The sequence below is a fragment of the Filicampus tigris genome, chromosome 5 (assembly GCF_054856515.1).
Source record: "Filicampus tigris isolate MCC_2025a chromosome 5, RoL_Ftig_1.0, whole genome shotgun sequence".
NCBI lineage: Eukaryota > Metazoa > Chordata > Actinopteri > Syngnathiformes > Syngnathidae > Filicampus > Filicampus tigris.
The window spans coordinates 9,967,372-9,988,864 of NC_141221.1; the positions used below are offsets into that span (position 1 = coordinate 9,967,372).

At 41.5% G+C, this 21,493-nt stretch overlaps 1 protein-coding gene across 1 annotated transcript in view; it reads left to right on the top strand.

Moving 5' to 3' along the window:
* The first annotated feature begins 272 nt into the window (after positions 1-272).
* The window catches only part of atosb (atos homolog b), a 30,843-nt gene continuing 9,622 nt past the window's right edge, over positions 273-21,493 (top strand). Inside the window, 5 exon segments of the mRNA XM_086031760.1 lie at positions 273-607; positions 13,940-14,086; positions 19,682-19,859; positions 20,021-20,127; positions 21,267-21,493. Coding sequence (XP_085887886.1) covers positions 21,431-21,493 — 63 coding nt within the window. The 5' untranslated portion in view covers positions 273-607; positions 13,940-14,086; positions 19,682-19,859; positions 20,021-20,127; positions 21,267-21,430.

A 21,493-nucleotide genomic window follows, 5' to 3' on the forward strand; every position in this document is an offset into this window, starting at 1 on the left:
CAGCTACGATGTGAAGACTTGGGGCTGGGAGGCTAGAACAAACGCACGTGTACTGGGCGTTTCTTTAGTGTATCGTACGTCCAATCACAGAGCACTCTTTTTGAATAAATCTGCATATTTTGAGCCAGGCGTACACCCAAGCGCTGATTGGCTACGAGAACTGAGATCAGCCAATCGAGTAAATGACAAGCGCTCAGCTGGCAGCTAAGCCCCGCCTTTTTTGTATTAAGTAGTAAACCCCGGAAACGTCGCCGTTTAAAGGCACAGGGGAGAACTCCCAGGCAAAAGGTTGGAACAACGAAAACAGCTGCGAGCACTCAAAAAAACAAAACAAAAAAACAAGACAGCACACGAGCAGACGAGTATTGTGCTACGAAAGAGTCGGTGAACGAACCTAACATCCTCTGGAGAAAGCGATAAGACGTATTCCGGGCATTTGACGACAATTTGGTAGCTAGTAACTCGATTTTGGCCCTGTACAATTATCGAACCTATCTGGAATCCGTCAAAGCGAGCAACACGACAAAAAGCTATCTAAAGGGCCAAACGACACGTCAGTGCAGGTCGCCTGGCTGGGATTTTCCTTTTTGAGAGTACATTTTCCCCGGTAAGTACCCTTCATCATCTTTTTATTTTAACCAGCCAGTTGACCCATCTTTTTGAGTGTGCCAGTTTATATAGCATTGTATGGTGGAAACAGGCTGACGTTCTTGGATGATTGTTTTTGCACTCTTGCCACCCTGCTCATCAGTTTGCCATGTATATGGCCGATTAATTTATACCATGAGTATAAGAATGTCTGGAATCCAGCCTGAACCAGTTGATGGCCCTGACAGCAGCTTGCTGGGCGGAGGGGGCGTTCCCCTGCTTTGTCTGCCTCACTGTGCCTTTATGTGTGCAGTCTGCGGTGGATTGGGATAAAGTGGTAGTAATCCCACAGTAATGAAAATTTGCTTCCATTTCATCCAATTGTACGTATGGATTCTACACGAAACAGCAGAGGAACCTGATATTTTCCACATTTTCTTTGCTAACGGATGAAGCAATTATCCCTGGCATATAATATACCTCAATGGGTAGAGTGGTGGTGATGACTGTGAGGGGGGATATTGCACATGGGGATTACATGCAGTGCTCGGATGCATTGGTGCAATAGAGAACAGTGAGTCCTGGCAGTGATATAATGCTCACATGCTCTGCACGGTCATCCCTTGTCCTGACAAGCAGGGCATGAAGGCATTGACGTATACACGAGCTCAATGCAGTGCCAGTCAGCACTCTGTATCAACCATACTGCTACACCACATGCACAAAGAGGGTGGAGTTCAGCTCGCATCTGCAAGTCGACATCTTTCCAACCCTCCTTTAAAGCCCCATCTCCCCACCTTTCTGTCTGGGAAAAACCGGTGGGCTTTGTCCTCAGCTGAGTGTGACGTCATGTGCGTTTTAGCCATCAGCCTGAAGGCGAGGTGAATGTTGATCAGTAGGGTTAGGAGGGCCTTTACAAAAATGTATTTATTATAAAACGGGACAACAGAGAGTACAATTAAATGTTCAAAGAAGAGTAAATCATTGCATCCATTTGTCCTCATTATGTTTGCAGGTGAGCTGGAGCCTAACCTAGCTGACTTTGGGTAAAAAGGTGGGGTACACCCTGGACTGAGCATATATAGAAGACAATCCTTTAACCTGGTGCGATGCCAGGGGGTGGGCGTGTGTTACGCCAGGGAACATACCTTTTTGGGGATGTTCTCGAATAAAGCGCAATTGCACATCCAGTACAGTAGGTGGCAGTGGCACTGTCATTGTCAGAGTGTGCTCAGGGAATATTAGCTCTAAAGTGTAGGCTTTTTTATTTTTTGCACCGAGCATGCGCACACACAGCGCGGAGCAGGAGATATAAATTGCAGTCGAACCCTTCGAGACACCAAGGAAAATAATTTAAAAAGGATGAAAAGAAAGGTGAAGCCCGCCGCAAGCAAGGCTGATAAAGTTATTGTGAAATATTTTCGTCTCCCTTGGGTGGCCACTGTTGGTGTCGGTTTGTGATAAACCACACCATGTTCCGACTATCATCCAAATTTGGGTTACGGAAATCCGTCCTGAACCCACGACTGTAATATAAAATCGATGGAATAACTTTTTAGCCCATGAAATTTTAGATGTTCTCATGTCTCGACACATGTCTAACTGACCTACCAAGAGGTTATTATTTATTTTTTTTTGTTGGCATATTTCCCCCAAAATGTTAAGTGGTTAGCAAGTCCAGCTCACAGTTCTTAGGCTCTGTGTTCAAATCTCAGCGATGTCATTCCTTTGTGGAATTTGTATGTTCTTCTCGTACTCCGGTTGAATGGCTGTTCGTGTCTATGTGCCCCACGAGGGCGTACCCCTCTTTTTGCCTAAAGTCAACCAGGCTTGAGTTTACCTGTGACCCAAATGAGGAGAAGCGCTATAACGTCTTTGTGCTCTGCTCACATGCAGGACGCAGCCCGCTAACGACGAGCTGTCAGACGTTCCGCACACACGCGACGTGGAACCATCAGTGTCTTGTTCGGCTGTTTGTACGTTACCGTACATCATGAGCAACGTGAAGCTGATTACCCGGCAAGCCTGTTAAGAGTCCTATGGCTCTCTATGAAGAATAGACAAACGACATCTCGCCTGCGATTAAGATGCGCACATTAAGCTGCGGCACATTGATCCACGTGCAGGTCAGATGCAGTCTGAATTGAGTGCCAGCATTCATCCACTGTACAGAACACACTCACAGCAATGAATAGAACTGCGAAATGTATCTGGTATTTGTAAGTGCTTGCCCTTATTGTATGCGTGGAGCTCTATTAAAACGCTCTGAGCAGATGAGGTTTTTGTTGTCAGCATTCCAGTGTGTCGCCGCAAGATTTGATGTCAGAGATTACGCATGATTATACGGGTTACATCCAATACTCAACACTGCCATGGGGCTATGTCGATCGCCTCAGTATGTGCATGAAAGAGTGACGTGTGCACATTGTACTTGCACTGCAATGAGGGTTTTAATACCTCAGACAATAGAGAGATATTGATGTTATTAGGTGTCATTGTAACATTGAGATAAGGGAATGTCTAGCCTGACTTTTTCCTCTATCAGTCAATCTAAACAGTCTTTGTTAATCAATGGATTCCTAATAACTTCTCTCCAATGACACTTTGCCACTACTGTAATCAGTTTACTACTGCTCGCCTTGGTTTGGGACTGTTGATTTTCCACTTTAAAATAGTACAAGGGTAAAATGAAAACCAACTAAGGTTGAACATGTTACATGTTCACAGACAGCTGCAGTAGACTGGAATGTAACGCTGCAATTTCCAGCATGTACAGTCAGCTCCATGAATATTGGGACAAATATTGGAACGGCTGCTCAGCCATTCCACGGCCAGGTGGGCACGAATGGCTGCCAATGGATCTGGTTCCCTTGTATTTATTGATGATATGAGGGGAAAAAAAGCAGCGGGATGAATTTAGAAGTGCTTCGGGTAATATGATTTGCTCAAATTCAGCCAAATGCTTCAGGATTCATTGCATGGTGCTTCACAATGCAGATGGACAATGACCCAATCGCAACCAGAATCTTTCTAAGGCAATTAATTGATCTAAATCCGATTGAGCATGCATTTCAATTGTTGAAGACAAAACGGATGGGAAAATGCTCCAAGAACAAGCAGAAAGAGCAGACAGTTGCAGTAGAGGCCTGACAGCATCACACATGATGAAATCCAGTGTCTGATGGTGATGATGATGATTTATTTCTGCAGTTGAAGCACATATTGTTTTGTTTCATTTAAAATCCATTCTGGTGGTGTATATTTGGTCAGTGTCACAATATTTACATTACAATATTTATGGACCTGACTGCATGTTTATTTTGGTCATTTATAGTTGTTTATTTTGGTCATTCATAGTTGTGTATCCTAAAATCCTATGGTGATGATAAATATGCTCTACCGATGAGTGACTAGCAGTGCTGTATGTCACCCATACTGTATGGTACTGGCTCGGCATACTTGGAATCCTGGCGGACCAGGAACTTGAAAGAGAATGGAGTGGAAAAATGGATAGAGCTGAGTTTTCAGAATCGGATGCACAATATTGTAATTTAGTACTCATTGTCAAACTTGAATAAATTCTCTGACACTTTGACATCGATATAACTTTACCAGCCCGACATACCTTCCTGTGTCTGTGGCCGTGTCAGTTGCGCGGGAATACTTGACGGTAAACATGACATGAATTAACCGACTGCAAATTTGCAGTCGTACTTGGTCATGGTACCGATTCATCGTTATTTTCAGTCAATGAAACGGGGGCGGAGACAGAACGTGGCTAATGGGTGGGCCTGAATATTTCTCTCACTGAGCACAATCATCCTGTCCCGACACATCGTATATTCAAATAAAATGACAAACTGAATAATATGAAGTTCAGATCTTCCTTAGACAACCACAATTATATCATTCTTAATCATGAAAAAATAAAACACAACAAAACGAAAATTCAAAAATGATTTCATAATAATTTACTAAAAATTGAAAAGTATTGATTTTTTTTTTTTTCATGAATCTCACTAGGTGGGCAGTGTCAATCTGGGGGGGCCTCTGCACACCCAGGCCCACCCATGGCTCCGCCCCTATAATGAAATGATGGATTTTAGAACCATCCATCCTTTTATTGAACCACTTATCCTGAGCAATCGTCCTTATTTCTAATCAGTGATCCTGATACTGATGCCTATTACCATAACAGTGTCTCATACTGAGTCGCAGTAAAAAAAATATATAGCTGCATAGATTACAGATTATCAACGCCCATCCAATCTCCCCAAAATGGCGTTTGTTCTCCAATGTCACCGAAGGCAGAACGCGTGGCTCGAGATGAAAATCTATGCATTATATAGGTCACCGTGGAGCTTATCGAGTGCAGACCTGTTCACTCTCTGGCCATGTCCTACTCACCCTGTGCCTCCTCCCTGTGTCCATTCCCCCATACTTGCTTCTTTCTCACTGTTGCTATTATTCATAAATTTATTCAATGTCCTCCATCTAGACTGGTTGTACTTTCGCAGATCACATATTGAGATCCAGTATTTTCTATTTTCACTGCGAAAATAGATGATTACATAGACGGAAAAATGGGCTTCAGATTATGCTTAGTGCGAACATTTTTTAACTTTCCCGTCTTATCGTTTATCGCCTACAAAATAGGCGTCAAGTGTGGATAGGCGGACCAGTCCGTCACATAGGCGGTATGCCCAGCTCTAATTTTTTAACGTGTGTTTGAGTTGCAAAGTAGCAGTAGCATTAATGTATAGAAAATATTCACGGCAACCATTCATCTTCCGTCTTTTTCATTTTATACATTTTTGTACAGAATCTACGGTTATCGTTTTGGCTGCAAGGCATTACCAAAGCTCGTGTCCCACGAAGGAGTTGAAAAGCTGTGTTGGTGTATGTGTTTCTTTTCCGCACTTAAAGCCAAAGTGAAGTGAGTGCTGCTTAGATGGCATGCACACAGTAAAAAAGAAAAGCACACAGACTTTGAGCTGTTTATCTTGGGGGTGAATATCTCAGGCCTGTATTTGTATGATAGTCTTTTGCGGTGCATTAGTGTATTTTTGTACAAATGTTTGTATTTGTGTCCTTTGCCGGTCCATCCAAGAACTGATACAAAGCAGCAGTTCAGAAAGCAACTCAGCTGCTGCATTGCTGTCTGAACTGCTGCTTTGTATCAGTTCTTGGCAGGTTCCTTTGCATTTTTGCAATAACAACCAAGGGACATCTGCACATTTAATAAAATAGTTTCATTGGACAATTATGGATTGTCATACATCATACGCAGTTAAAACTATTTTGTTTTGCAATTAGTGAATGTATATCATGTAAGCAAGATTTTACCATGTACATTTGTATATTTTTATTGATATTACAACAGTAGGTACGAAAAATGCTTAGGCAATTATGCTATTACAAGCCATTTGCATTGAATCTTTAGATACCGTTTGTTTTTCAAAATTGATTAACTTTTTTAACTTAATGTACAGTACATTTTAATTGAATATTTGGCTTGATGGCTTCGAGACGTCCAGTATTGGTGCCATGACCAGGTGTGCTCGCTAACTCGTCCTCAGTTCATTTTGGTAACTCGCCTTCAGGCACAAGACAGAGCTGCAACTCCAGCAACATTAAATCTTCTAACTGCTGCTTAAGGACTGTGGGTTTGTTTTTGTGTGTTGCACTGATCTCAGGATTAACCCTTGCACGGCCTCTCCCTGGCCTGCACTTCATCCTCAACCCCCCACCACCCCACCCATCCCTCACTCATCATGTGTCTATGGTGTTTCCCATTGTATGTTAGCATTAAGCTCGCAGAGGCTGTGTCGTCGTTTTAAAATACACAATGAGTAATTCTCTTTTGTTTCACGTTTATTTTGACAGTAACCTTCAGTTCAGAGTGATAATGAACATCTTGAAGCCTCTTTATTTTAACAATATTTGCAAACGTTATCTGCCAAGCTGCTGCTCGTTGTGAAGTGAGTCGAGTCACCTGCCACCATACAGCGCTTTTATCTCAAGTTTGCTAGCTAGCCAAAGCAAAAACTCGCCCCATTTATTGGCTTGTCTTGTATCTTGAAGGATTCTTCAATCAGGTTACTCATATATCAAGGCACTACTCGTTGCTTTATTCTCCATCTCTATAACGAGCGATTCAACACAACAGCTGACATGATATAACAACAATCCTTCTGGTCAACGTGACTCATTACCCTGTGACCAGTCTACGCCACATAAGATCATTTTGAAGGATTGATGGGAAGATTGAATTGAGATTCCCAAAGGGGATTGAGGAATGGTAGACACATAGTGAGAAAGAAGAGCAAGCAGAAGAATTAGGGGCCTAAAAATGTGAGGGTGAAGAGGTGGAGAGAGGCGGCTTTATTTTCTGTCCTTCATGAATAGGCAGCATATTTCTGGTGGAACATTCCACCCTCTGAGCTGGGCCGGCCTGTCACCAAAGATTCAGGGTGCCACACTCCTCCCCATCGCTGCGTTTCCTCCCTTGAGTGTCTCACTAGGTTTCCACCGCTGTATATCAGTCATGTGGTTTTGTTTTTCTTCTCCACGCCAGTTTTTTTCTGCCTCATATTTCTTTTGTAATGTGACCAAGTATTTGAACAATTTGTCTCCTGTGGGTGAAAGAAATTAGTACAGTGGAACCTCTCAGGCCGAACACAATCTGTTCAAAGAGGTCATGGAATTTTATTTGCTCTGGGTCAAACTGTGGGCATCAGTTAATCGTGTACAGGATATGGTTTAAAGACCCTCTCAATTGAATTAAGAGATGTTTCTAACTGCTGAAATGTGCAAAGACTGAGAACTTTGTCATACTGAATTGTGGAGTTATAGTGTTGAACAATATCACCATTCCAATCTTCTGGTTAAATATATACAGTATAGCCCACTGTATAAGAACTTGGATGCCTTCATATTCGGCTAGGTTCACACCGCAGGCAAATGCAACCCAGATCAGATTTTTTTGCCCACATATCTGATTTTTTTTATCATTTTTCATTTTTTATTTTTTTTGACCGTCCGAATGGCTTAATTCCATTTTTTTTCAAATGCGACCTGCCCTTTCATATGTGATCCTAGATCGGATACATATGGTATTTTTTGCAATGCGACTGCAGTATGAACAGGCAGGTTGCATATACAGTATCCGACATTGACGTCATCCTCAGGCCGAAATGCGCTCAGTGCGAGCGGAGGGAAAGTGCTAGCAGCTGGGAAATCAAATCTGCAAAGTTATTTTGAGTAACAGTGTTGACTTTATGTTTGACTTTAATTTAATCCCACTTCAAACATAGCGTAGAATAAAGTGGACATTTATGGTGATAGTAGTTTTAGTAGTAGCCACGGTTCAGATCGATTCATTTTTTAGGACATGACGTCACCTTTAGTGATGTCTCCGTGAAATGAGACAGAAAAGCCTGACCTTATAATTTCCCCCAAATACTGTATTTCTACCTCCTACCGAATCACTCCGCTGTAGAAATGCCCCGACATGCCCGACCACATTTACTTCCGTACACACTACGTCGTGACTGACATCGTCTCTTCTTCTTCGCATGAGGATCACTTTGGAGATGCATATGTTCATACACAATAGAGACCGAGGTCGCATTTATAATGTAATATGAATGCTTACACAAAGACAAAAAACTTCTTTTTTTTTTTTTTCAAAAAAATCTAAATTGAGCATTAAGACCTGCAGTGTGAACCTAACCTTAGTGTCAGTAGTTCTCCATTGCAATTGTGAGTTACTAGGTTAATATTACTTGGTCCATTTCTACCACTATGACATGCAGTAAGTTAGGTAGCTATGCCCAAAATTGCATCATCCCTGGATGCCGCAATTTATAGAACAACTCGATGTTATTATTTTAATTCCCAAGCGCAGAGGTGACGCTGGGGACGAGGTCGGCCGCTGGCTGAGAGCAGCTCCAGAAGTCTATTAGCCCGCAAGCTAGCTGGTGGATAATGCGGCGCCTCTTGTTCTCTTGCCTGTGACAATTCCAACCACTTGAGGCGTTAAGCGAATATTTTTGTCGCATGTTGTAATTTGTAGGCATAAGAAAGACACTGTAGTAGCGTCCATATTTCAGTGGTGAACAAAGTTCAACGGACAGCCCCAGAGCAATTTTGAAACCTTATATTTAGCTGTTTTTATCAGTCAGCACGGTTGGAAACAACACGTCACTGTAGTGTGTCAAATTAAGAAGACAGAGTGTAAAGTGATTAACGTAACACTCCCATCTGTTATAAGTTAACCACTTTTTAGTAAAACGATCAACTACCGGTATATAGCAGTCACCCCTTAATGATGAGTGACAGACAACTTGCAGTAAGACATCTTACTTTTTAACATTCCTGTTGAACAAGAAGTTGACCACTGTTACCAACCATAAAAATGTGCATGCAGTGACGAAAACAATAATAACACCCTTGTATTAGATCTCATCGATGGGCCTCCTATTTAACTGTGCATACTGTATGCTGCCAATATTTGTTTATTAAGGGCACATCCGCTGTGAAGCACCTTTAGCACGGTCCAAATATAAGATGTTGTTTCTTCTGTTTGTTAACTAGGGGTGTTGAAATTAGCTGAAGCTGAATTTCATTCATTCTCACTTAAGACCAATAGGTGGTGATAGTAGATTTTTAATGACAGGAAAGGCAGGTTGGGTGGTCATGATAGAAGAAGAAGAAGAAGAAGATAAAAGAAGGACTGAATCAGAAAGTCTGTATCCATCACATCAAGGATTAATACCTGGCTGGAAAAGTGCACAAGGTCTGATGTTTTGACTATTGGAAAAGAAGTGTTTAATGTGCATTTTTGTAATTTAGTGTGTGGGCTAGCAAGAACTTTGATGTGTGTGTTGAGTAGTTTGTAGGCTAAAATGCAAGTTACTGTTTGATGTACGGTAGCCACTGCATAGGTAACTGATGCTTAAAAACATCTTTATAGAAATATTAACATATTAAAGCATTTCTAGATTTGGAGTCATCTAAGAAGTGTACATACACATTTCATGCCATATTTATCCAAAATGTCTTTGATCTTTTTTCTTTTATCTATAATCTATTTTTTCATTTGCTCTACTATATTTTTGTTCCATGTAGCATCTTAATATTTCTATTTTACGGTGTTTCACCATGCACTGCACATGAAATACAACCTTGTTGAACCATCAGTTAAAGCCTGAGCTGGAGATGCTACACTGCCATTTTCAAAGACAACACAATCTATGCTAATGCTAGGTAAACCTGTGTGTTTCTCACTCTGTGAGTTTATGTATCCACGCCCAGCTGCTCAAACATGCCTTGCCACAGAGACCTCAGATCACCCAACTGTTACACATGGGAATATAAAGCAGACTGTAACCTGGAATTTATCTTGTGATACCAATCCAAACAAAAACATGTACCATAACAATATTAATGATGCGGCATTGTAACAATATTGATGCTACAATAGCGTTGGCAAAAAATGAATCTTATTTGAGTCAGTTTCCCCTCACTGTTACTACATAGTTACATCATATTCATGACACCAGATTACCGTAAAACCAAACCCATTGCATCACGCAGAATATCCAAGTCACCATGGCGTGTAATTCGTCATTGTAATTCATCAGTTGTGGAAATGTCAAAACGTTGCAGATTTCCTGATTTTCTCAACTGTTTCCCTTTTGCAGCTCCAACATGCAAACACTCCCAACATTTAAGATCATAAATAAGAAAACACGCCTGTATACACGTATCACATGCACGGGAGGTGCATGCCTCTTTAAATACGTTAAGTATGACAAGAACCAACCAACCTCTTCACATACAGTCACATAATACACACACTTTCCGCTCACACCCTTCCTCCACCTTGCTTCTTCCTCTCCTTGTTTGAGCTTGTCAATCTAACATAGTTTTCATGTTATAAAGAAATGATCTTCATAAAGCTCCCGCCACCTAAATATGATCCCAAGGAAATCAAAACAAACTGCCATGCGCCCTGGCCTTTCAATACATGCTACCAATGGAATGTTAGTGTCGTTTTCAATGCTTGCTGTCTCCTCGGCTTCACTCAGCCTGTCATTGAATGGGAGGGGTGGGCTTTACGGAGATGACACACCTCTTTTTAGCCATATATGGATGGCAAAATGGGCTCTTAAATGGACAGAAAAAATGTGAGTTGGTAGGTGGAAGTGCAGCAAGCCCGCAGAGTGTCCCTGTTAAATTGTTTTTACAAACGTTGCTATGGAAAAGCAGCGGTGGACCATAGAAACGTTCTATTTCCCCAATCTCTAGTTTTAAAACATGCTGTCTACGCTCGATGCAGGTCAATAATTGCATCCTTGTGAAACAAAGTAATAATCTTTTGATTTGAAGACAGGATATATCTTCCCACATAGTTTAAGAACCACCACTCACTAGCACCTCAGTTAAGCTTAAATGCGTATTGAGAGGAAAAGCTTTAACCTATTGAGTAAATACGCTCTGAAATTCCGTTTCTTGGACAGACGGTGTATTTACATGTGATTAATGAAGTAGAGTGTTTACTGTACAGAAGTCATCTTCAGTAAGAGTTTGTGTCATGTGCTGGAGACGGGTCGAGAACGCAAGTCGATGGGGAGTAAGGGCAGTCGCACGGCGCTATCAATAGCTTTGCTCTCACATGTCAGGACCAGCACACGTCTGATAACAATCCCCCAAGTTTGCTAAATAAAGATAAAGCACAAGCACCCGAGGTGTGTTTGTGTCTGCAACAAAAGTGAGTCGAGCAAAGTTGTGCGCTGTTGGTTTTTTTTTTTTTGACAGCTTCAGACATGTTTCTTGTGCACTTAATCTCCACCCACCGGCACCGCCGTGCTGTCCAAAATAATTCTTGCATCGTCAACATCGCGCCTCTTATTAGCACACAGATGGCACAATGCACACGTACACACTGCTCCTGGTGCTCAGCTGATAAAACTTTTCCACATTCTCTCAGATGGCACAATGCACACGTACACACTGCTCCTGGTGCTCAGCTGATAAAACTTTTCCACATTCTCTATCGACACTCCTTGCCGCAGATAAGCCCTCAGCTGGTGCAGGCCGGAGGCGCTGTGCGCTTCACGCACTGTACACAACATGCATGTGAGCAAATAAGAGAGCAATGGTGGGGACGGGAGAATGTATTGTTGTTTGCATCCTGAATTTTCAAGTAAGGTTTGCTACTTTGCGGAAAACTGTCTTTTTTTGGGGGGGGGTAATTTTTCTGTAAGGTATGAACAGTGATAAATAATGTTGCGGTTGTCTTGAAAAATCATCACAAGAGTTTCCCGTTCTGCGACAGTTGTTTGTTTTTGCTGTTGATTCTTTTAAGTCACAAACATAATCACGGGCTGTTTACATTTGAACTAAAAGAACAGTGAACTAAAAGAACAGTGAAATTTTGTCTGATTGTTCAAGGCAACAATCTTTTCAGATCCCCAAAATATATATACAGCGGGCTACCTGAATTTTTACGTCATTAACCTACGCTAATGCTTGTGCTGTGCGTTATGATACTGTACATATCAGAGCTGGGCGTTTTACCAAAAAATTTAGCATGCGTTATTCGTCATCCGTCTGCAGCTTGGGTACCCTTCCGTCGTCTGTCATTCGCCTCTTTTTCCGGGGGCTGAAAAAAAGTAGCCATTTATAGGCCGGTCTGCCTCTAATTTTAAACTTCTGTCCATTGGCGCATCCGGCTAAACTTTCACTAGTACTAGTGCTTCTGGCATGACTAATCGATTTACACGTAATCCAACTGGAATGATTTCCAGGAGTCTTCATGAGTTTTTGAGGTTTTTGTGTGAAAAGAGAGACTTTGGACGCTCTACACATCAGAGGCTACACCAACATTGTATTAGCAATTCTGTCATTCTAGCTCTTTGAGTGCTGTTGACATGAGGTGCCGTCAACGGGAGAACTAACGAGGAGCGCAGTTTGCTGATTGCCGTCAACTGTGTTTTTTAATGGGAATGGCCGGAGAAAAGTCTTGGCCAAATGTTACGTAAAGTTAAATCTACTACAAAGAGTGTCAGAAAAGAGAGTAAAGATGACAAATTTGAAATAGAAGCAATAACATAGTGTACGTACATACACAGTACACACTCACACATAGGCATCGCATGCAAGCACGCACACACACTACTAAATATTACCCCTCTACTAAATGGTGTGCAAATAGTTTTTAGTATTGAAATATTAAAAACAAATTATATCAGGCAGCCACCTAACAGACTCTAAAATACCAATGTATTAAGTAGTAAATATTTGTCTGAAAAATCCTCCCAGGTTATCTAAATTGACAGCAATAACAGCAATATAATTATTTCTTTCCTTCACTCCTGTGGTTGACTGCAAGGGGGCGTAAGCAAGTTCATTGTGCGCAGTTGTTGTGCAAAATGTTGTTGATCCAGACTATCGTAAACCAAGGACCTAATTTTAAATTGGTGTTACATATCACAGAATTTCCCATTGTCTGATATGAATCGGGATAATTTTGTCAACATTGTTGTCTGTATTTCAAAAGTGTACATCAAACTGTTTAACTCATTCACTGCCAGAAATTTTCAGACCCAAATTACTGGGATTGAATGGCTGGACTGTGAATGACTTCAAATGGTAAAAGGAAAAATATATTTTTAGTTTTGCAACATCCCCTCAGCCATGCATGGAGCCTGGAGAGAGCCTCCACTGTGCTTGAATCTGCCCTTTGCATACATTGAACACAAACACATGCTCACTTTGTTAAGAGTGCTTCTTTTCTACTTCAGCAAAACAAGCCAAGCAGGAGCAGGTGGGCGGAGCTTCAGGTGCCCACACCGCCTCCCCTCTTTTTCAGTCCCTTCCCTGACCTATCAGGATCCCGACTACTACAGCTGGCCCCCCTGTTCTCTGGCCAATCAGCTGATAGCATACCACCGCCCCCTCCCACAACTTCCCTACTCTGTATATGTCCTCTCTGCTGAGTGAGCAAGGCAGGCCTCCCTCCACTAACAGCTGAGAGGAAGGAAGAAAACAGTCAAAGACTGCGAGGGAGGGTGCGATCCTGAGGGACGCTTTTAAAGGAGGTGCTGAGGGCAGTATGCGAGGAAGAGATGAGGGGGTGAGGACGAAAGGACCAAGCATGTGAGGGGGCTTTTGTGCTCGAGATGGTGTGTAGAGGCGCCAATGAGAGAAAGGAAGAAAGAGGGAAGGGGGGGGGGGGGGGGGGCTAGCGAGAGAGAGAGAGAGAGAGAGAGAGAGGCAAGGACGGGCGGGGGGCTGAGAGTTGTTGATGGCTTTTTGAGTTGTGCATGTGTGTGTTACTTAGGGAGGAAAACCAAGGCTCAAAACAAGCAAGCACGGCGACTCTCAACACTTCTGGAGGAAGTCGAGCAAAGAAGGACAAGACGACCTGGAAGACACCCTCATCCGACTAAAGAGAGGAAGCGGACGAGAAGCTTGGCCCGAGTCGAGGGTGAGTGTCACAAGTTCTCCTGCTGTCAACATTGCTAAACTGGCAGCCTGTTAATTGCCGTAATGTTGTCAAGCCCAACTCGGTCAACTCTCCCAAAATGGCCACATGCCAGAAAGACAAACAGGGAGGACGAGACAGAGTGGGACCCTGTGTCAAACAGCCTTCTCAGCAACTATGTCCTCACTGAGCCAGCTTAGTTTAGATGACTGTGACTCCACTGCCTGGCTATTGTTTGTGTGCGAGTCACCGTGCCACTCAGAGCTTCACAAGTTTCAGTCACTCTTCTTTTTCTTTAAGTCACGTTATGCCTTTCTTCCTGTCTGTTTTCACTCATAAACACACACACACACGCGCTCGCGCACGCACACAAAGTCAGCTGTCATTCCATCCCCTTGTCCGAGGTGACATCAGATTTCCAAACTGTACACGGCTCCTGCAATCTAATCGCCAGGTTGATGGCTAAGCTCAGAGGACAGTCTCCACTCGTGTTGCGTTTAAAGTTATGCATGCGTGTTTGATAAGTTAAAGAGACTCGCACGACTCGGGTGGGGTCTCGCTCGAAGTTGATGAGACAATCAAGAGGAATTTGGGAGGCTGGCTGTGGACTTGCGTACTGATGTAATCACATCTCTGCTCAGTAAAACCCGGCATTGAGGACACCTAAAAAGAGTATGACAACATGTTGTGGACTTGTGGCAGGATGGAGAACTCAAAGTGTGTAACACCTGTTGTCTCTGATGTCCTACACATCAATGTGTGTTTGATAGGAGTGTAAATTTAAAAAATGCATGCGTATCTACATAGATATGTCACATTGACAGTATTGCCAATTGTATTTATATTGTAAAATGGCAACAAGAAACTCATTGCGCCATACCCTCTCAACCTGAGCAGAATTTAAATGTATCGAATCGAATTGTTCCACTTTAAAATGTGCCGTCCTTGAATTGTATTGGACCTCACGTATCAAGCTACATATAAAATTGGCTTTAATTGGAGCGATGCACCCACACAAATCTTCAGTTCAACTTTTTAGCTAGTGTTTAGCCTGGCATACAGCTGTCCACAAAACGCATCTCTGGGCAGTTTAATTCAAAAATCAGAACAGGGGTCACAGAGTTACCAAGTGCCAAGTACCAAGGAGTAAGTCTCCGTTTCAAAAAGCTCAGCGAGCCCTGAGTTCGGTTAGGTTGCTCATGTTTTCAATGTTTTTTGTTCTGTAAATGGCATATACAAAAATGTCATACCTAACTTATAAAAAAAAACAAATAAGGAAGCTGCCCCCCCTAAAAAACAAAAAGCCGAGCATAGCATAGTAGCTTCGCATTATTAGACAAATAGCACTCTATAATGTAATTTTGAAATATATACAATAATTATCCAATTAAATAAAATGTATAGAACTAAACAGTGCACACCATGGCCATCTGGAGGCAGTTTAATACGGATACAGATATACAGTACATGATTGAGACAATTGGTCAGTAAGAGTTATCACACCATAATACCAGTACTGTTTGTTAGCCTGCCGTCATTAGGATAGAATGAGTTAAGTACTGTAAATTACCCACAGGTGTGATTGTGGGTGTAAATGTTTGTCTAAATGTGTCCCTAGGTTGGCTGATGACAAGTACAGGGTGTCCCCCGCCTCTCACCCAGCAGTTGACTCGGCAGTATAGCGAGTGGATGGCTAATGCTGGACTGTTAATTGACATATTTCAAGGAGGCAGAATTTGGTGCTGATACACATTGGGATTTTTTGCCCTTGGCACAAGCCACTGTATTATGCAATGATATGGAAACGCGAACTGCACTTAAGTACTGAACTTATCTAGACACGATACAAATAAATAAATAAACAAAATATACATACCGTGTATAAAACCTTTTTTTTTTTTTTTTTTTCAAAAATTGCAGCCTTTGCGATTTTAAAATTGCATTCTGCTACATTGTGATTTTCGATTCGACTTCAATTAGTTGTTAAGCCCTCGTTTCTAAATGAGAAATTCCGTTTTGAATAGCCAACATTTTTCGCTTCTGTGTTTGTGGCACATGGCATGTAGCTGTCATGATGTATCACGCTGGTCAAAGGTAAGGGTATTTTCTGAAGATAGGTGCTGACTGTGAACTTTGCCCCACTCCTCTCCTCCATACATCTTCCTGAAGCTTAGCATAGCTGCTCAAGTCAAGTTTCTGTATTTGGGAAGCCTTTTGTTGCACGCATTTTCCCCCGCGCTAGTGTTTTGTTGCCACAATCAAGCAGAAACATCTGCACTGTCCTCACTTGAATGTGAATGTGTAATGGCAAACATATTGCGGCGTTTTCTTCTCTATGAGTGCGGCTAGAAAATGACTTGTAGTATTTTTAGGGAGTGCTTAAAGTCAAAGGGCTCCCACTGCTCTGTCCGTATACTGAAGCAGCAGTTACAATCATATAATTGTGAAATTACCAGCTTTGGGTTTGTATCCATGATTCCTCATGAGAAGCAGACCATATTGTTCTCATTTCCAAAAGGGTCATTTTCTTTATTGTATGTTTGTGGAACTAGAGAATTCTGGAGTGATTGTTTTGAAAGTGACTGGTTAATTTCCTTTTGATTCTTGTGAAAAACTAGATTTGTTGTCGCCCACCCCCCCACCCCCGCCCCCCCATTCCAGATGTCTTGTTCACTTCTGTTTCCGTGTCAACTGTTTTTCTTTTTATTTCACCCATAATTCACTCCATTTTAACCGCTCCTATTGTGCTTCCCCTTCCTTTATGGATGCCAAAAAGCAAAGTAAACCCATGTGACTTAATCTATTGACAATGTATGCAACATAGTTGATTAGTCTGCCAGATATTGTTTTGTAGCGTGTGTCCGATACAGTATCTAAGAAGTCGTCAATGTACAATTAGACCAGCAATGCGCATTGTATTTTCTGGAGTGTAATCCTTCTGGGAACATTGACAACATAATGTTTTATCCTGAATTTTAGTTGTAAACCACTCGCTGAGCAACCCAGAACCTCCCCTCAGGTGAACCTCCTGTTAATTTCCTCCTCAGCTGGCAGGCCGAAATCAGTCTGCTGCCAAGTTGCTTCTTTATCCAGTTCAAAATAGGGTCAGAAATCAAGTGGGACCTAGCACCGGGCCTTTGGGTGCGCCAATGAGCTCTGACAGACAACAACTATAAATACTCATGGCCGATGCTTGGTTCTCAATCGCTCTACTTGCCCATCCCCCATGCAGCCTTCTGTTTTGGGGCCTTCGCCTCAGGGGACCCCACCTGCCCTGACAGGAGATATGGTTTGTCTTCATTTGTTAACTCGAACTGTGTGAAATAATTTTTCGGTGCTTCCTTCCTTTTTTTTTTTACATTTGTCAATGGGATGGGGCCTAAGCGTCAGCCAGATCCTGTTCAGATGAATCATTAGATGATTGTTAGTTGTTTTTTTTCTGTGACTGAGTGCTCTACCTCCATTTCCCAAAGGAAGGCACTTTAATACTGCCATATGTAATGTGAGTAATTGCAGGTGACAAAACATTCACCCCTGGCATTGTCTCTAGGTGATTCATTCTGCGTATGCGCCGTACCTGCTACTATATGTCTCCCATTTGCCAGACATTTCATCCCTTTGAGGATTACACATATACATCTTTTGACAGCAAATTAGAATCTATTAACTTACTATTCCTATGTTTCGTCTTTCGGCCATCTTTCCACCGAGCAGTCTCGTTGGGTTTGCCTCAGGATGGTTGGTTACCTCTTGTAAAATAAAGTGACATATTAGGCAAGGCAAGGCATGTTTATTTGTATAGCTTTACATAAAACATCAAAAGCATTACAGAAAGAGAAATAAAACATTAAGAATTACACAAATCAAAATCACAAAGAATAATTACATTAAACTGATTAAACAAGGAAAAGCAGTGAGGCAAGCTGTGTAGATAAAAAAAAGTTTTTTTTATCATTCTATCAACAAATGGCACTTTTGTTTTCTTCTATCAAGGAAAAGTACCACGCAGCAAAGTAAGTGTCATCTATTTTATTTAAGCACCAATGTGCAGACACAGAGTGTTTCGTTCTCATTTATTCATGAAATTGCATTGGAAAGATTCAACATTTCAATGCTACCCAACAAAATTGATGGCAGGATAGCAACAAAAGCTTGCTGAAAATTTCAGATAAACCAAGATATGGGAGCCTCTGTAAAAATTACATTCGACACAGCTGGATCAGATCGGCAGATATTTTGTATTGTTTGCAAAATCGTGATCATTTGTACTGTAATTTTTTTACACTATTTTTAAATAATTGTGTTTCTTAATATACATACAGTATATCAGGGCTGCACGATATTGGAAAAGCATGCGATATATGGTATGGATGTTGACTATAGCGACACCGATATTATGATATTTAACGTGTACGTATCTAAAGAAGTTACATTTATATTATCTAATGAAAGAATTGCCGGTGCATTTTTTTTGTGCAGCAAAATAAGCAAGCTCAATGTATTTTTAGCTAATTAAATGTAATTACCCTATATAATGTTCAACTGTTGGATGGCGATGCATAATTTAAATTTGGGTCTGACTGGTCAAATTCAGATTAAATCATATAATTCCATAAGAAACTTATTGCACATCTTTGCGATATGCTTCTTGCGTGGGCCAATATCGCTATATCCATATTTTTTACGATATATGGTGCAGCCCTAATATATACATCTGTCTGTCTATAGTGCGATTTTAAAAACCTCTACTGTATCATATAACCGTCTATCGTTTTATCATTTTAGATCTCTCTCCGCCTCTGAAGGATCCAGTAGTTTTTCTTTTTCCGTCGCTTCCTGCCTTCCACTGGGGAAGTTGGCCAAAGAAGGCTCAAATTACACAATTACATTTGTTTTCCTCTTAGTTTTTTTTTTTTTTTACTTAGAAGTGAAATGTTTGTTTCTTTTGACAATTAGACGGTGCCTATGTTGACATTATTGGCTACATGAGAACTCCATATATTAGTGGCAAGTGACAGCAGCTATTTTACTCATGCTTGTAAATATTTTCTTAGTGCAGCATCTTTACCAAAGTCCCATTCCCAAAGACACCATTCCCCCCCAGAATCCCCCCCCCCCCCCCAACACAGACACCTCAACTACTCCCTCTTCTTTTCTTCCTCTTTGTGGTCAAGTACAAAGGAACCGTTATCCTTGGGCTACTTGTTGCCACAGCAACATTTCACTGTGACACCCCCCCCCCAGTACATTCCCAAGTTCTGGTCCAAGTGGGTCAGGCATGCCTCGCCAGGCTTCATCTCAGTTCGTTCCCCTTTAGCAGCAGAGATCAATTTTCTTGTGATATGCTCTTTTAGTCTTGGTCCTCTGTGTTTGGTATGTTGACTGTTGAAGAATTTAGAGTTTAAAAGTAATCCGAAACTACCTGAAAAAGCAAATTATTGCAGATTTAATGGCAATGATGTATTGAGGATAATTCTGCTGCCCGAATGAGTTGCCTGAGTAGACATCTGCACGCATGTTGCTTAACTTCCCATAGGTGACGTCATGTCGGTCTTCCTGAGACTCAACTGCGGCTTTGTGTCATTTTTGTGTCTTCAGGGATTCTGGGTGTTATGACCCTGTCATGATGTCACAGCCATTCTGCAAAGCACGCCCGGGTGACGAAGGCGGCCGTGTGTGGCTATCGGCCAATCACAGATGGAGTCCTACTAGAGTCACCTCTGGTTCAGGAGGACCTTCACTCGGGAGCCTGATGCAACACTGACGTATCACTTTGGTAGGTGTACAATTTGAGATGATTTGCAATCAACCGGAAATAATTGTACACTATTTATTTAAAGATTTCTTGTGGTCTAGGGTTTCTAAATCTTGTGCCCTCTGCTTCCGCTTCTTCTCCTGTAGAGTAATTTCTAAAGTTAGAATGTTTTTCCTTGGCAGATGCTTTGGTGGTAGACATGTCGCTTTTGTAGACCCTTTTTTCCCGGACACAACTTCCAGATGCTGTGTGTCTGCGTGGGCCGAATTAGAGAAGGACAGGCACAGAGGTGAGTTGCCTGTATGTGATAGTGGGTTGAGACATATTCCACGTATTCTATTCAATGAGCCAATTTACTCTAAATCCCGTCCCGCACAGTTGCGCTCATGGGCATTTCTACCCCGTTTTTGGGGGTGCTCAAGCCCTTCTAAATTGTATCCCAGCACCCCTAAACTTTAAGAGATTATTATTTTAAATGTATGTCCTTTTTAAACAATTTAGAAAAGTGTGTTGACGCACAGCACTTTGGTGACAAATATTTTAACAACAGTCCCCGCCCCCAATCTCAAAAATGGTTTGTTCTACCCAGAGATGGGCATTCCGTCTATGTGACGGACCGGTCCGTCTATCCGTCACTGTTTTGCTGACGGTTGACAAATGACGGAAAAAATTTTAAAACAGATGGACTAAGCATAGTCTAAACCCGTTTATTTAATCCATCTTTCGTCTGTAGTCTTTAGTCTATTTTTCGCGGTGAGGAACAATAGTGAGTTGTTGCGTGGGGGACAGATTTAAGTGATGGACCAGGCTGTGAACAGGCTTCCATGGTGCAGTGAGTCACTCTTTCTGTTCAAACATCGGCAGTGAGTCATTCTTTCTGTTCATGGAGACAAGTCCCTGCTGACCGGTTTAGTCAAGTAGTTGTCATTATATTTTTTATATTGTTATGAATTATGCTGTTGTTATTTTTAATTTTCAGTTTTAATTCATTTTTAGAGCAGGTTTATAAATTTTTTTGTATTTTCTTTCCAAAATGCTTAGTTTTAGTTTAGTTTTTATGAGTTTTAGTATTATTTTTATTTTATTTTTTATATATGGAGTATTTGTCAAGTTCAACAAATTTTATTTATTTAACGAAAATGTTTTTTCAATTTTAGTTTTAGTTATTTCATGAGCTATTGTCCAGTATAATAACCTTGATGGTGACCAAACCAAAACACACGGTGAAAAAAAAATATATATATATATATATATATATATATATATATATATATATATATATATATTGTGTGCACACAAGCCGCACATTCAGAATAAATGGGCTGGAACGCCCAATTTGGTCCGATGCTTAGAAAACATTTACGGAATAATGATTTGCTTGATTGAATTTCTTCCAAATATGAATGCAAATGCTTATGTTCCTGTCAGGGGCTGTGCGACTCATCTTGCTGATTCACGCTGGATGACAGTCACAGAACGGGAACTATAGGACTTCACAGTTCTGTGGAACCTCCTTTTCTGGCGTGAGGCGCTTGTGAGGACCCCGTTGCACTCACATAAGCCAGTACTGTCATCTTCCAGACATAGGAAACATGCGGCACATTCATGTGGAGCTTTCTCACAAAAAAGCTCCACTCGAGCTTCCAGCCCAGGAG